At 49.2% G+C, this 15285-nt stretch overlaps 1 protein-coding gene across 1 annotated transcript in view; it reads left to right on the top strand.

Moving 5' to 3' along the window:
* The first annotated feature begins 5947 nt into the window (after positions 1-5947).
* LOC147057521 (ligand-dependent corepressor-like) overlaps positions 5948-15285 on the top strand; it is a 28057-nt gene continuing 18719 nt past the window's right edge. Inside the window, exon 1 of the mRNA XM_085912245.1 lies at positions 5948-6140. Coding sequence (XP_085768371.1) covers positions 6044-6140 — 97 coding nt within the window. The 5' untranslated portion in view covers positions 5948-6043. The remainder of the gene's footprint in view (positions 6141-15285) is intronic.

Here is a 15285-nt window from a genome sequence, read left to right as displayed (position 1 = left end):
TGTGTGCGCTAGTTACATGTTTCATTTGGATGGCATCTTATCAGCAGCGTGTGCACGCTTTTGTCCTCTCCAAACGGCAAGGAATCGTTTGGGAAGCTTCCTTCCCTCATAAGATGACACACAAAAGGCTTCCTCATTTTTACACAAGAAGCCTAAAAATAGGCGCGTCCTCCCCGTGGAGACGGATTAACAAAATGAAGGATGAAAAAGAAGGAAAAGACATTTGGGACTCGGGGAGCATGGCTTTTGTAACTGGCAGACACAAATAGACAGGAATCCAAACAAAATTTGGACTTCCCGACAAAAGAAAAGCACCTAAAGCGCTTCTCCCAAAAAGTTCTTTTGATCCCTTGAACACAAACCGAGCCATCCATTGAAGGAATCGTAGCAATAAGATGATATTTAAACAGCTCGCCATGGCAACAGGCTGCAAAGATGATACAAATTAAAGGCACGGTTGCCGGGGAAACGCAGCAGGAGGAGGTTAAAGTCCAACCCAAACACACCTTAAAGCTATTTAAGTGACACTGGCTGACGGGGGTGGCGCTTGAGGGAGGAAAAGACACCCGAGTGGGTGCCGAAAAAAAACCAACCCAACACTCCACCTGGCAGGTAGTGTGATCCCACTTGAAAATCCTCCATATGCTGCATATAGAAAATAAAACACTTTGCTCCAATGTGGCTGGGCTGCTTTTTTACTGCCACCCACCATTCTTTTACAAATCCAAAGATATTTTTTGAGGCCAAAATAATACCATATGATACTTAGTTTTTCTTTTCTTATAGTTGCTAAAATAGCCATAAGATAATTGCATGTGATGTCTTTATTTCTCTATTTTTACACATTTGGATTTGTCTTTTGTTGGGATGCTGCCAAGTGGCTTGCTTCTCTGCTGCTTTTTCAAGGGCTTTTGTGATCTTCTGCGAGTTGCGCAACGCAAACACTCAAACGCCAAGTGGAGCCGCACCAGTGTCGTGGCGTGGCGTGTCGTGGCGTGTCGTGCGCTCGGGGCTCTGATCCAATCCAGCCAATGAAGCGTGTGATCGCAAACACAGATAATCATATCGCTGACAATAGACGAGTCTATCTGCTGTTTAATACACACGCACTTGGGCGCACTCCTCCCTCCTCCCTAACCCAACACACACGTACTGCACTGCACTGCACTGCACTGCACTGCACACAAATCCCAGCAGGCCCGTCGACTCGCTTGGAACTCTTCACACGCCTGGCAAGTGTCATAAGAAAAGGCTGAGGGGGCTCCAAATGGAAATGTGGACAAAAAGCTGGTGGTTCTTTTGATCCCAAAGTTGTGTAACAATCTGCCGCTTCAGCAAGCGGAATGAACGTGTGCAAGAATTTCAAGCTCCCGTTGACATTGTCGTTCGGATCCCTTCTGAAATGCCCTCGCTTGTCATCTCCAGGCCGGGCTTGGACTTGAGTCAGCGACGTCGCCTTTCTGTTAAATGTTAGCCAAGGTCTGCGTTAATGCTTAACTCCGAGACGAGAGTTAGGGCGCCGCATTTGGCCACTCCCAAAAAAAAACCACCTTTTTAAGTGTTTGCCAAAATATGCTCGTTCCTTTTGGGCAGCAGTCCACTTGGGGTTTCGTCAGCTGCTTTTTGGTGGGCCAGGACAATTTGCATTTCACAAGCGCCAAAATGAAGGAGAAGGGAAGGAAAGGAATGGAAAGGCAGGCAGGCAGGCAGGCAGGCAGACGGCCATGTTGTGCGTGATCAAGACGCGCCTGTTTCATAAATGCTACCAATTGTATTTTCTTTCTTTGGTTTTTATTTGCGTGTGACATTTGAGGTGGCAAAAGAGTGACACCTCCTGTCACGGCGGTCTCCGAGCTGTCCCATCAGCCGCGCCACGTCCCCGCGCTGCTGACAAAAGCACTTTGCTGCCACCGTTGGCGCGTACCCACCGGCTAGGCGTTTGTCCTGAGACTGCAACATTTGAGAGTTTCCTTTTGTCAAAATGAGCCTCAAAGTTGAAGAAGGTACTCTGAAGCACGAGCCTCGGAATTGGGCGCCAAAACGTGGGCTTCCGGCCTGCGCGGCAGGAATGGAACAGGTGCTGGCACTTTTTCAAGCCTTCACCAAGGTTACGTTGCGAGAGCCTCAAAGATCGTCATCACTTTGAAGCTTGGCTGTTTGCTCTTCACATCAACGCACCACTGGATGAGCGCAAGCGTGTGATGAAGAAAGCCCACTCGTGTGAATATTCTCCTTTTGCATTTGAATATATTCCCAGCGGGGCGCCGGAGCGACGAGCACTTCTCGTTAGCAAACGAGGCCGAGAAGCGGCGGAGGAATGTGATTTAGTGGCGTTTAAAGGGGCGGATCGGGAAGGGGGGGTCAAAGGGGTGTGACGGAAGGGGGAGCTTTATAGCGGACGGACAGACAGACAGACAGACAGACAGACACACAGCCAGTTTGCTCATGGCAAAGTAATTTAAGGGAGTATCCATCTGTCAGGAGAGTGCGCTTTGCTCTTTAATCAACAAACTATGTCCAGATCTCTTTGCTCTCCTCAAACATCAAGTCGCCATTCCCACAGTGAGGAGTGGCGCTTTTGGCCATGGAACCCAATGGGTCTTGGACGCCTGCTCCCACTTTCCAGAGGAGGAGTCAGGCTAGCCGAGTGACGCAAGGTGTCGCTAGCTTGTGGAGCTCGCTACCTAACTGAGTAACCCAGCGACGTCCCAGCTAAAGTCAAGCAAAGGCGCCTCTGCTGCTGTCACCATTCAAGCCCATTTCAACCTATCCTATTCTTTCTGCCGTCAAAGCCTGGTCATACATGCTGACTGAGTGATCTGGTGTCTTCTTGTTAGCACACAAGACTGACATGACATGACATGACTCTCCCTCTCTCTGACTCTGTCTCTGTCTCTCTCTCGGCTCGACCTCCAGCCTCCTTGAAATAAAAAGCTTGCTTCAGCAGATGGAGGGGGGAAAAAAATCCAACACAGTTGTTCATCGTCGTGCGTGTGGCGTGAGCGTGATGATGATGATGGTGAAGTTGAGCCGGGTTATGGTGACGCGCATTCAAATGGGCCTTGCCTTCTCACCGTTTCCCGTGATATTCTTCAGCGCCGGAGTACACGAAGGAACCTCGTGTACGCACAGGCGCAAACTCATCATCTCCATGGTCGCTCCGCGTTTTCAAAACGCTCATTTCAGACTTGAATGGAAATGGCATGAAGCCATTTTAAGACAGCTGAAACGAGTACTCTACAGTGTTGTGTTTGATGACAATATAGAGTCGTAATGAAATAGAATGCAAATTAAAAATAAAGAAAAACTGCCAGTTTGGGCATGGTGATAAAATGCTGCATTCCAATTCACTGGGCCGGTCCTCATGCTGTGCTCACCGTAGCCGCTAGAGGACAATAGAGTCAAGGGGACATAAACGAAGAACAACAGCACGGCTTCTTCTTCTTCTTCTTCTTCTGTCGCTGCTGCGCGGGTTAGGGTTCGTCTTTATGCTTAGCGGCCAAAGAATCCAAACGCTTGTGAGTATTGGTCTCCATTTGGGTGTTGCTTCTAAAACGGACTGACAATCCGTGCTAACATTAGCATGTGAATGGCGTTTTGTATGAGTTAACAAGAAGCTACGCGGACATTCCTATGCTTGTTCCAAACGGAAACGTGACAAAAACAACACTCCAAGCAGAAAAGTCCACACGTGGAAGATGAATTATTATTAGACAATCCGAATACAGAGTCAAATAAATGAAGACAATTTAGTTTTAGCTTGTGATCCAGCAGAGAGGCTCTTTTTGGCCTTGACCGCCCGCCGCCGCTTCTCTATTCATGAGCCTCTTTTCTTTTATTTCTTTTATTTATTCTGCTGCTAATTTTCAGGCCTTTACGTTGGTGTCTAGCTAAATGAAATGAGACATTTCCTTTTGTTTTGCTTCGCTGTTGCGTTGTCACCTTCTTTTTCAAAATGTTTCCGCCTCGCTTTAGCCGAAAGGGAACGCAAACCGTTTGGCCTCCTGCGACCAGCCTTATTTGATTCTTTGTCAAGTGCCATTGTTTGGTGCTGTCGTGTGATGAGCTGAAGAGTGGACAAGGAGGAGGAGGCAGAGGAGGCAGAGGAGGAGCGTCTCCTCCAGCGTATGTTGCCACAGTAACGCCGCCCCCTTGAAATCCTGCCGGTATCGGGACGCCGCCTGCCCCCAGCCAAAAGAACAAAAAATGAAGGTTGTACCTGTCTGTGGAAGCGGCCAACTCGCCTGTCTATACATCGCTGAACGCAGCCCCGACAGATGGGCTACGGAAATGGGCTCCGAGCGGCCGCCGCAGAGTACGGTAGCCTGAGCCGGCGGGTCCGATGCCAAGACGCCGCTCCCCGATTGGGTCTCCCGCCTGAGCGGCCGTTCAAGCTGGGCTCCCGTTGGCCGGATTGCGACGGCTGGGCTGGCCTGGGCTGGGCTGGCCTGGGCTGGGCTGGGCTGGGCTGGACGACATATTTGTGGAGGGCGGCGGGTTCAACGACTTAATTAGCGGGAGTGCTCTCCTCTTTAAAGCGTTTGCCCTTGGCAGCTTTTTATGTGCGACAGGATGACAAAAGGGCGCCGAGCTTTCCCCCCTTTTAATGACACGGGGCCGTTTTGCCTTTCAATTTGGTGATTAGGGCCGTCGCCGTTTTTGGTGACTTTTATGGAAGTCCATTTGGCCGCACAGAGCTTGTGACAAGATGGCGCGGACGTTCATACGGACAGCCCCACGGCCTTCGTCAATTCACGAAAAAAGCTGACAAAGATTTTTTTTTTTTTTCTCAAGGTGACCCAAAATAAAAAGCACACGATGACTTCCTTGGGATTCATTAAAGCGGGCTAGTGATCACGAGTCCGTTTCACATAATGGGGAAAGGTTTCTCCTCGGTACCCGTGCGGCGCCATCCTTCGCGTCAAATCTTTGGCCCCTCTTGAGAAGAAAGACAAGCGGCATCAATCATAAATCCGCATCAAACGTCGGGATGGGAAAACTAAAAATGTGCCTCCAGAGGTGACGAAAAGCATGCAAGCAACAAGCGCTGAGTTTAACGTGATTATTGCTGCACATTACGCCATTAACAAAAGGGGCCTTCATAAGAGAAGTTAGTCATACCTAAATTGGCCACACGAGTGTCACCAATGTATGAAATCTTCCCTGACAGAGAGTGATAAAAATGGAAGGAAAAAAAGCATGTTCTCTGCATGTGACGGCGGCAGCCACGGATCGTACTCCAGCGAGGACTGCGGGCGGGCGGGCGGGAAGGGAAGGGAAGGGAAGGGAACAAAGCGCTGCGGCCGAGTGGCGGCGGTGGCGAGGTAAGCCAACGTTGGCTAGCTGCCTGTATTTTGCCACCAAAGTTCTATTTTTGGACTGCATTTTTGGGAATAATAAATCAATTATTATCTTCCCCTTCAAAGATCACAAAAATGCCAAAGGCACCTTTTACGATGCAGTGGGGACTTGTCACCACCCACTAGTGGCTCGGCATACACATGACATCATTTTTGCAGTCTAGTCTTGATGTAGAAAGTGAAAAAGGCAGATAAAACCAAGATTGTGACATCCTCCCTACCGTTTAAGAGGTAATGCTGGCACAACAGCAACATCCCCAAGTATGTTGATTTACATTTGGTGCGGACGCGCTAACAATGCACGCGCCTTGTCTCAACGCTTTAAATCCGCCTGCACCTTTGACACATATCGGCCAGGCCACATTTGGTGCGCATACACAACATTAAAAGAGAGCGAGCGAGCGAGCGAGCGAGTCGGGGGGGGTGATCCCTAAGGACGACCAATGGCTGCAGAGATGCTGGGAGGAAAAGGTGGAAGTGGTTTGGTCGGGTGAAGAGAGAGAGGGAAAGGGGAGGGTGGGTGGGGGTGGGGGGGGTATAGAAAGGGTGATGCTGCAGTCCCGTCCACTCACAGCTCACTCCACCCCACGTCAGAAGAGCGAGCGAGCGAGCGAGCGAGCGAGCGACGGACGCGCGCGCGCGCCCAGCAGTATGTGCGCGCCCACGGGAGGGGCCGACAGAAAATGGCGAGCCTGTGCAAGCGGCAGCAATGCACACTAGAGAGGCGCGGCTTTCGGCAGGAGCTTGACTCGTGGAGGCACAAACTCATTCACTGTGTAGGTAAGCTCGTTCGCTTGAAATTGCGCGTGTGATACAAAGCGACTCTGAATAGCTGTCAAAATTGTCTTCATTGACGTGCGCGTCAAGTGGACGCTCCACAACTTGTGTCGTGCGCGTGTGGTGTTGTCGTCAAGCGCTCGATTCTTTTCCCCCGTGTTCTCGAGTTATTGTATGTTTTATTCTGACGCGTTCCGCTGTTTATTTATCGTAGCGTCACGTGCTCTCACGGAGCCGCGCCTCGGCCAATCAGCGTGGCCACTGTGCCCTCGTGCCCGCGCGCCAGCCGGGCTTTTGGGTAAAAGGGAGGAGGACGTGCGCGCTCCCGATCTCCAAACATGATCCCCCCCCCCCCTCCTCCCTCCGTCACTTGGCTCTTCTTAATAGCTTTTGGGAGGCGCATTGCTGCATTGGGGAACGCCGAGAGATGCTCGCCTTGAAGCGGCGTTCCTTTATTGTTGTTGTTATCGTATGTATTGTTTTGATTTTGGATCCGCCGGCCGGCCGGCGAGCCAGGCAGGCAGGCAGGCAGGCAGGCAGCCCCTTTGCCGGTCCTCCTCCCCCGCAGCGGCCACAGCCTCCATTTCTGGTGTATTTCATTAGCTGTCGTTTTAATCCGGTTACATGCAGCCGTCCCGATGTTATGTCAAGATTATCGTCCACTCCGCCGGTGATCCCACGACCTCGCCGGCCTAATCCGCCTTTTACGGCGTCCCCAAGTGGGAAGCGGGAGTGCAGCGCTGCGCATGTTTCTGGGGACCGATCCCAGTTGTTTTTCTTTTCTTTTTGGAGCAGTAGTGTCCAGATGGAAGCCTCACCTGCTGAGCGACCGTTGGGCCCCTTCTTCTTCTTCTTTCCATCTGATTTTTAGCCAGCAAAGCTCCTTGTGAGAGGATGAGGAGGGAGTGATCTCTGTGAAGAGCCTCACTTTAATTCCTCATCAATGCGCAGCTGACTGAATGCATTTAGCATTCCACGTCAGGAAAACATCTGTCAGCGTCAACAGTTTGGATCATCTCCATACTTTTGTATCTGTTGCTTCAGTCTGTATCGCTCGCAATGGCAAAATGTCGAGCCATTTCTAACTTGTCATTTGTAATTCCACGCTCAATGAGCTATTTATCTGTCCGTTTGCAATAAATAGCGGAAGATGCCAAGCTGGCTAAAGAATCGCCGTCCCGCGCCCGGCTGGGCATCTGATGCAAAAACGGTGGCAAACAAATCCCGCGAGTGAGTCGCGGCGGCAACCCCGACGGGAAAAAGCTTATCGTCACTTCTTCTGTGCTGATTCTTAGACGCGTATCAAGCGTTCCATCTGTCCAAGCTCAGCTAAGCTTTAGTCTGTGTATGCTACGCTACGTTGGGTACTAGCTAGCTAGGAGCTAGCTGCATAGCTACAACACGCTCCATTGGATGAAATGATTCCAGTTTTCCATGGTGTCGTACGAGGGCGCAAGAACTACTAAAGATTGTTTTGGAAGCGCTTTCTTTTTTGGGCTCACTCACGGCAGGTTCTACTGTCACTTTTTTCTTTGAAGGCAGCCTGGTTGAATTCTGACTTGTTTGAGGGCTGGCTAATTAGCGGCCAGGCACAGGCTCACGTGGACTCCGGCGATGAGCGCTAAAGTGCTAGCGTGTTAGCTCCATCTTTGGACAAATGGACGTGAGCCTTCTCAGTCTCTTGACTTGTTGTAAATGAGCATGAAAGGTTTTTTCATGAGTTTGAGTTTCAAAGTGAAACACTCTTTGTCCCGGAGGGGCAAACGTCACAGCCAGCCCGCCAGCCAACCCGCCAGCCAGCCAACCCGCCAGCCCGCCAGCCAGCCAGCCAGCCAGCCAGCCAGCCAGCCAGCCAGCCAGCCAGCCAGCCAGCCAGCCAGCCAGCCAGCCAGCCAGCCAGCCAGCCCGCCTTACTCAAACGGGAATGCCTTCGCTTGCGCTCGTATGTCCGGCCCTGATGAAATTGCTGTGAAAGGGTCTTTTCTTCACTTTTGGGTTTCCTTTCAACGCAATACACGCAGAGTAACAAATGCACGTTGTAAACTTGGAACTGCATCTTAAATCGGATGATGAACTTTTGCCAACCTGTGTGTGTGTGTGTGTGTGTGTGTATGATTGACAGATTGTGTTTTTCAATTGTTTTTGTTTTTTTTAGATCCTCAACACCTCCACATCTCCTCACGCTGAATTAAACAGTCATTTCACGCTTTGTGTGTGTGTGTGAACTGCGCACACACACTTAGCGTAACATATTAGCAGATAAGACGGCAGCTAAATGTTATCCAAAGCATGCTATGTTAATCATTAAGCAAAGTGGCAGAAAGAGGGAAATTGGATGGCTTGGTTTGTGTGTGTCATGAGCTAACCATCTGGCTTGAGTGGAATGGATACAGAAAAAAGCCCCAAACTCATTCCCTTGCGCCTTCGAGGTCCATCCCTCAGTTGCAGTACAAATGCCACCCTTGGTCTTAGAAGATCAAGTGCCTAGTCAATGCTAGCTCTTCTTAAGTCTGATCAGCCAGTTGTTTTTGCACCCGGCGTCTCGTCCCGATGCGCTCGCCTGACTTTTTCGAAGCTAATAAGCCGACTTTCTGAATGAATAAATGAATAATCTTCTGGTTACTTTTGGAGCCAAGCTGCTGGTTCCGACTTTTGTAAGCTAACGCCCTAGCTATCGCACTAACTGGGCATTTGTCTCCGGGATGCAGCCTCCGGTGTCGGGTAACATGTTAGTTTCAGGTTCTGCAAGCTAGCATGCTAACTAGCAGTAACAAAGCTTTACAGTAGATGCAAGACTTTCTTTTCTTATTGGTCCCCCCCCCCCCCCCCCCCGTTCCATCAGCTCAGGAGCCAGTTTGAGGTCTCGACTAAGTCGTATGCTAACACGGCTTCGATGAGAGGAAATTTCCCTTTTCTCCAATGGCACAAATGGCGGATTTGTTTGATCACGCTGTTGTGCATCCCCCATGTCGTTAACGGGATAAAATTTGGCCCGCCTCTAAGTCCCGCCTCCCATGCTTTCCATGGAAATGCACAGATGGAGCCATCCCCACCCCCCACACCTCCACATCACATCGGCAGCCACCCTCTCATCTGCTTCCGTCTTTGAAAAAACAAAACAAAAACGTCCACGGTGAATGAATTAGAGTGGGAGGCCTCTACACTGTAAATCTTTGCACTGACTGCTCATTACATATGCACACACGCATATATATATATATATATCATAAAAAATAATATAAATGATCATAATGTAAATAAATAAACAAATAATAAGCCAGATGCTAAAGTGAAGCTACAGAGCTTCCTTATAATTTGTCTGTCCCAAATCTATGTAAGGCGTGTGTGTGTGTGCGCTTCTTTTGTGTGAACCCTGCCTGCATTGGTTGGCTGCTTTCTTCTTTGGACATTGACACCTTGTGAGCTCATGCGATGTTGGAAGTATTTTGACTAAACACACACACACAAAGGCACACAATGCACAAAATGTTGACTCGCGCCCGCCCACGTTTTTGGTACATTCCTCTTTAACATAAAGGCCTTCTTTGTATGGAGGGTCATATTTGAGCTGCTTTTTTTCTCCTCAGCTTTTGATTATTGTCATGAAGCGTGTGTGTGTGTGTGTGTGCGTGAAAACCAGTTTGGGACACGGTGTACAATCCAAAGTGTGAGTGTGTTTTGTTTCTTGCGGGCTGAAGGTCAGCGGTTTGTAGATTGGGTTAACGTCGGGAAGGATTTGATCAAGAATGTGCGCTATGTATTTCTGATCTTTGTATCAGATTGACTGATAAGAAATCCCGCCGTGAAGTGTCCACCTTCAAATAGGTTCAAGTCAAGGAAATGTTGCAAATGTGGCAAAAGTCTGTGGCGGGCTTCTGCCCCATCCTCCCCTCTGGTCCCGCTTCCTTGCGCTTCTCCTCCACATCCGCGGCCAAGCGGAGCGAAAATGGACCCTTAATGAAATTACAGGCGGCGTCACCCGGACGTCAGTGAACAAATTAATGAATATTAAGAGGTGCGCTAAGCAGATAATGATGACAACAACCCAGCTGAGTTAAAGGGACAGGCCTGGACCCCGGTCCTGGACCCCGGTCCTGGACCCCGGTCCTGGACCCCGGTCCTGGACCCCGGTCCTGGACCCCGGTCCTGGACCCCGGTCCTGGACCCTGGCTTGCAAGCGTGGAAAGTTGAAGAAGAGACCTACGCACCATCTTGATGTATTTGAGCAAATGTCGCAACGTCAACAAAGCTTCGTGTGCCTAGTTTGCGGTGGATCAAGATCTGCTCCAGATTGAACGAACGTTCTATCACGTCTACACATCCACGCACGCACGCTTCAGACATCTGTGTCTAAAATCATCATTCATTTGATTAGTCGTTTGATCCAGATTGGACATTGGGACACAATGTCAACTTAGCACATTGAGAAATTTGGTCGGTCACACGGTTTCTCTCCGTCGTCACCTCTTGTTGATTTGTGGTAGTCGTGCTGCAAAGTAAAGATTCAAGAATGAAAAAACAACCGTGTCACTTTTATGTTTAAAAATGCTAGCAAAACGTTCAAAAAGGAAAAGCAGGTGTTGAAAAAATGCTTTTGTTGTGCCCCCCTCCCCTCCCTCCCTCCCTCCCCCACCATTGTTCTGATCTTCAGTTAATTAAACACTATGTCAAGCGCACACGACATCACGGCGAGGTGCTAATGGAAACGTACGGAGGCTGTCAATCAAAGCATCACCGTGCAGTGTTGTGGTATTCTCCAAAATGAGAAACGCCAGTCTTGATCCGGTGCTCGAGTGATGAGCCCAAAGTTGAACCACCTGGCCTCCCGCGTGTGTTTTTGCTTCAATCCAGATCCATTTGTGGGGCCAGCCCAAAGGCCAGTTGCAGTGTTGCGGATGGACGCTAACCAACGCGTTCTAGCTTGTTAGCAAACACTTGCTCTCATGTCGCGGCGGCTCCCAGTAGAGGCTCCCAGCAGAGCCTCTCCTTGGCTCTCCTGCCTGCCGCCGATGGCGTTCACGCTCTGGGATTGAAACATCAAACGCCGCCGCTGGTGGATTACTCACAATATTGACAGTCATTATGTGATGGCTCACTTAAAGAACAATCGTAGCCTCAACACGCGTTTCCATGATGAGATCAGGCCTGGATTCTAATACAAGTTTCTCTCACTCCCATCAAGCCCAGCCGAGTGTGTACACACTGCTACGCAAACACGCGCGCGCGCACGCAGAGTGAAGGTCAAGATGGGCGTCGGTATAAATGTCACTCGACTTTAAAATCTTCTTTCTTCCTGGTTTTATTTTGTCATGTTTGTCTGCCCCACCCCCCTTTCCCCTTCCTCCTTTGCTGCTAATGTAGTTTAGCATAGCGTAGCACTAAGATCTGATCAAGTGGGTGCAAAACGTCCCCTTTTGTCATCCAATGGTGGACAACGAAATTTGAGATGATCCGGATCAGATTGTGTTTTGTTTTCTTTTTTGTTGCTGTCCTAGATGGATTCAACCAGTTGTGGCTAAAGGCTAACCTAAGAGCGAGTTTCCACTCGATTGATGACTGCAAGTTCTTTTTTTTGGCTAATGTGTTAGCTTCGCCCGATTGCCTAAAATGTGACGACTTGAACCGTACTTACACCGAATGCACTGCAAAAATAAAGTCATCGGTAGATATAATCATAATAAAGTCAATCAATGAAATGTGGACGCTTTCAAGGTTTGTTGGACGTCTTTGACATTTTGACGTTTGTGCAGCTGCAGACGCGCTCAGCACTTAATTGACGCGTGGGCGCAGCCGCCATATTTTCTGGTTGCCGTCAAATGTGGCACTTTTTATTTTTAACGCCTCTTGCGACATGCATGCATGCATGGCTTGGCTTGGCTTGTTTGAATGCTAAATCGATTTTTGTGCTGACTTGAGCGCAAGTGAAGGCGGGATGAGCGTGAACTTTGTGTCATCGCGCCCAAACGATGTGTGCCGCTCGAGTGTGTCTTGTGTCACGAGAGGATTTGGACTTCCCAAGCGTGAACATGGGCATTTTTTCCCCAGCTGTTGCGTGTAACGTGCTCTCTGCGCTACTTTGAGACGCTGTCCCTCCCGCTACAATGGCCTCTCCTCTGCTGGTCATTTTGGAGAGCATCAAGCCCAAATGTTAACTCCACCCTGACCTCAAGCCCCTCCCCCTCGTTGTTGCGCATTGAAGCTCAAATAAGAATCAGGCAGGTCTTTCTTAGCTGTGAGGTGTGTCCCACACACTCTTTGGACCTGACTGACACCTTTGGACCTCTTTGCACAAACACTCACATGCGTGGCGCTGCAGTGAAGAGAACATTCCTCCGAATTACGGCTAATATGTAATATTCATGCAGGCAGCCTCCTCTTGTGTGTCAATATTATTAAACAGGAGTGACCCTCCCCCCACTCCTACCAGCCTGCGCGCTTCATCGCACACACGCACGCACGCAGGCACGCAGGCACGCAGGCACGCGCAGCAGCAAATTATGAGTAGAGCAGACCTTTGATTTTCCAAAAGGGAAATATTTATGACTAGTGTGTGTGTGTGTTTGTCAATGTGGGTCTGGGTCAGTGATATGTCAGACATTGTTCCGGGCACGCTCCCCCCCCCGAAGGTGTGTACTGTGCTGTGCGTGCGTGCCCCATTAAAGTCAGTCAATGACTCAAGCCTCCAAAATGTCTTTGGCGGTCCCGCTTACAAAAGCAGAAAAGAAAGAAGGAAATATTTCAAAGACGAAGATCCCATCGTAGGAACTTGTTTTCCAACATAAAAAAAAAAAAGACTGTTTGGCCAGAAGGTATCCGTGCAATTAGTTGAGTGATCATGCTCAGAATTGGACGCTTCCATCCTTCCCCGATGAAATGAATGGAAATGTCTGTTCCGCACCCAATGAACAAAATCGAAGAAAAGAAGCTCTATATGCTCTGGCACTGACAACCTGTTTGTGCGGCTCCTCCTGATGTGCGTGACTTGGCCATTGGGGGGCAGTATAACAGTCGTGCAGACAAAAGCGGAGAAGAGTTTCAGAACCCGGCCCGGCACCTCGGCTGTAATATGTCATTTAGCGTGGTGATATACTTCCTCTGTTGTCTTGCTATCGATGCCCTCTTTGCTTTTCAGCATTAAGCTAACGTTGTAATGCTTCATTGAGTGCGTGCGCTGCAACAGCTTGAAGGCTCATTTTTAGTTGATGTTTTTGGATTGATTTCATTGAGGGAATTTTGTTTTTCAAACAACAATATGGAAGCATATTTGATCTTGGTCTGTTTCCATGCTACCATCTGGAGCGGACCTACAGTATGAAGGAAGCAGTGTGGGGGGGCGGTGCAGCGGCGCTTTTGCATATAGATAGGTCAGAGTTGACATGCCTAATGTCCAAATGAGTCCAAGACATCCTCCGAGAAGACAAAGAAAAAGAACATTGTGCGCTTCTTTGTCCTCCGCCTGCAGCTCTGCTTCATGTGAACATCATATGATAAGCGGAGCGCGTGCATGCATGCATGCGGACACACACACACACGCACACACACACACACACACACACACACACACACACACACACACACACACACACACACACGCCTGTCCAAAATATGTCTTTGATTTAGCAGCTCGGGGCCCCCTGACCTCGTTAGCTCACCCTCATTTCAGAAAATCCGCCTGCACAGCTGGCTGACAGGGGCCAGTGAAAAAACACCTTCAATTAAAAGACACACATACATACACCAAGAGCATCCAATTACATTGTGGCCCAAAGTACCATAAAAAATCCCCTTAACTTATCTTAAATAAGTTGATAGAATCATGACAAGATGGCTATCAAACACATCTTGAAACATAAGGGAGCCTCATTGATACACAAGGATCAAAAGTGAAGAAGAAATAAGCTCCACCCAAAAGATGGACTAAAACATCCAAAACAAAATGTGAACGGTCCAAATGTGCACCTGCCTGCCCAAAATGTGCAAAAATGTCCCAAATTCAAGTCACCCCGCAAATAATAATGTGAGAACTTTTGCATATTGACCATACGTGGGCTTTTATTTTGACTGTTTTATTTCATCTCCTTGGGTTCTGTGGGAGTCAGCGCTCACCCTGCATGCGGGCCTTTGTTGTTGCACCCCTGTCTGCATGTGCGTGCGTGGCCTTTGTGCCACAGATCTGAACGGCGGGAAAATGCCTGGTTTCCGTGACGACGGGAAGCTAGCCGCAGAAGGAAGAGATGATGAAAGCCGCCGACGAGGGCGGTGGGTGGGTGTCAACGTGGCCGCCAGGCAAACCTATCAAAAACCAAATGTTCACGTCGTCAGGCGGAATTGGCTTTTGAGGATAGAAACAAACTTTTTTTTTGTGGCTCCATTGGTGAAGTGAAAGCGGCATCAGCCCCTTTTCTTCTCACGTGCGTTCTCCTTTGTCTCATCCCGAGGTTTGAAATCCCGGCAGGAATTTACCCACGTGACCCGACGTCCCAAAAGCGCAGCTCGGCTTAGGTTAGCTATGGCTAAAGAAGAAATGTCTCTTTTCTTCTTCTTTGGGCTCAATGTCAAATGTAAACATTGGAGGGATGAACTTTAAATTCAATTTGATCTCTATATTTGGAATGGAAATGATCATAACAAAGAAAATCATTTGTAATTTGCATCCAAAGAAGTCATCAAATGGCACGCACAGCAAGAGCAAAATGTTCTCTTTTGTATTTGAAAGGGTCATCTGCGTATTTGTTCGTCTGGCCCGACCCACCCAGCGAGCGAGCTGGCGCTCTTCTCACCTCCGCCTCTAATCACAGGAGCTTTAAAGAGCCCGGCCGGCGCGTGGCCGACACAGGTTAGGTCCCGCCCGCACAAATTGGATTTTGTGCTCGCCGTCACGTCGCCCTCCTTTGTTGGCTCCGATTTCTGAGCCAGCCACCATCCCACCTCTGCGTTTGCCACTGGGTTTTGAATATAATCTTCAAGAAATGTGTCAAGCGACAATCCGAAATCTAGCAAATGTGCGAGTGGCAAGGGAGGATGCTCGAATGCGAGGAGCACGTGCGTCAACCTGCTGCTCACTCACCTGGGTAAAAGTACTTGTCGGCCAAAGTGAAAAGGCAAGGTCGCGTTAGCTTCGGCTATAGAAATGCTTTTGCCTTTTTCA

This window comes from Syngnathus leptorhynchus, chromosome 5 (assembly GCF_054491065.1).
Source record: "Syngnathus leptorhynchus isolate UIUO chromosome 5, UIUO_Slep, whole genome shotgun sequence".
NCBI lineage: Eukaryota > Metazoa > Chordata > Actinopteri > Syngnathiformes > Syngnathidae > Syngnathus > Syngnathus leptorhynchus.
This window is presented reverse-complemented; position numbering and strand designations above follow the sequence as displayed.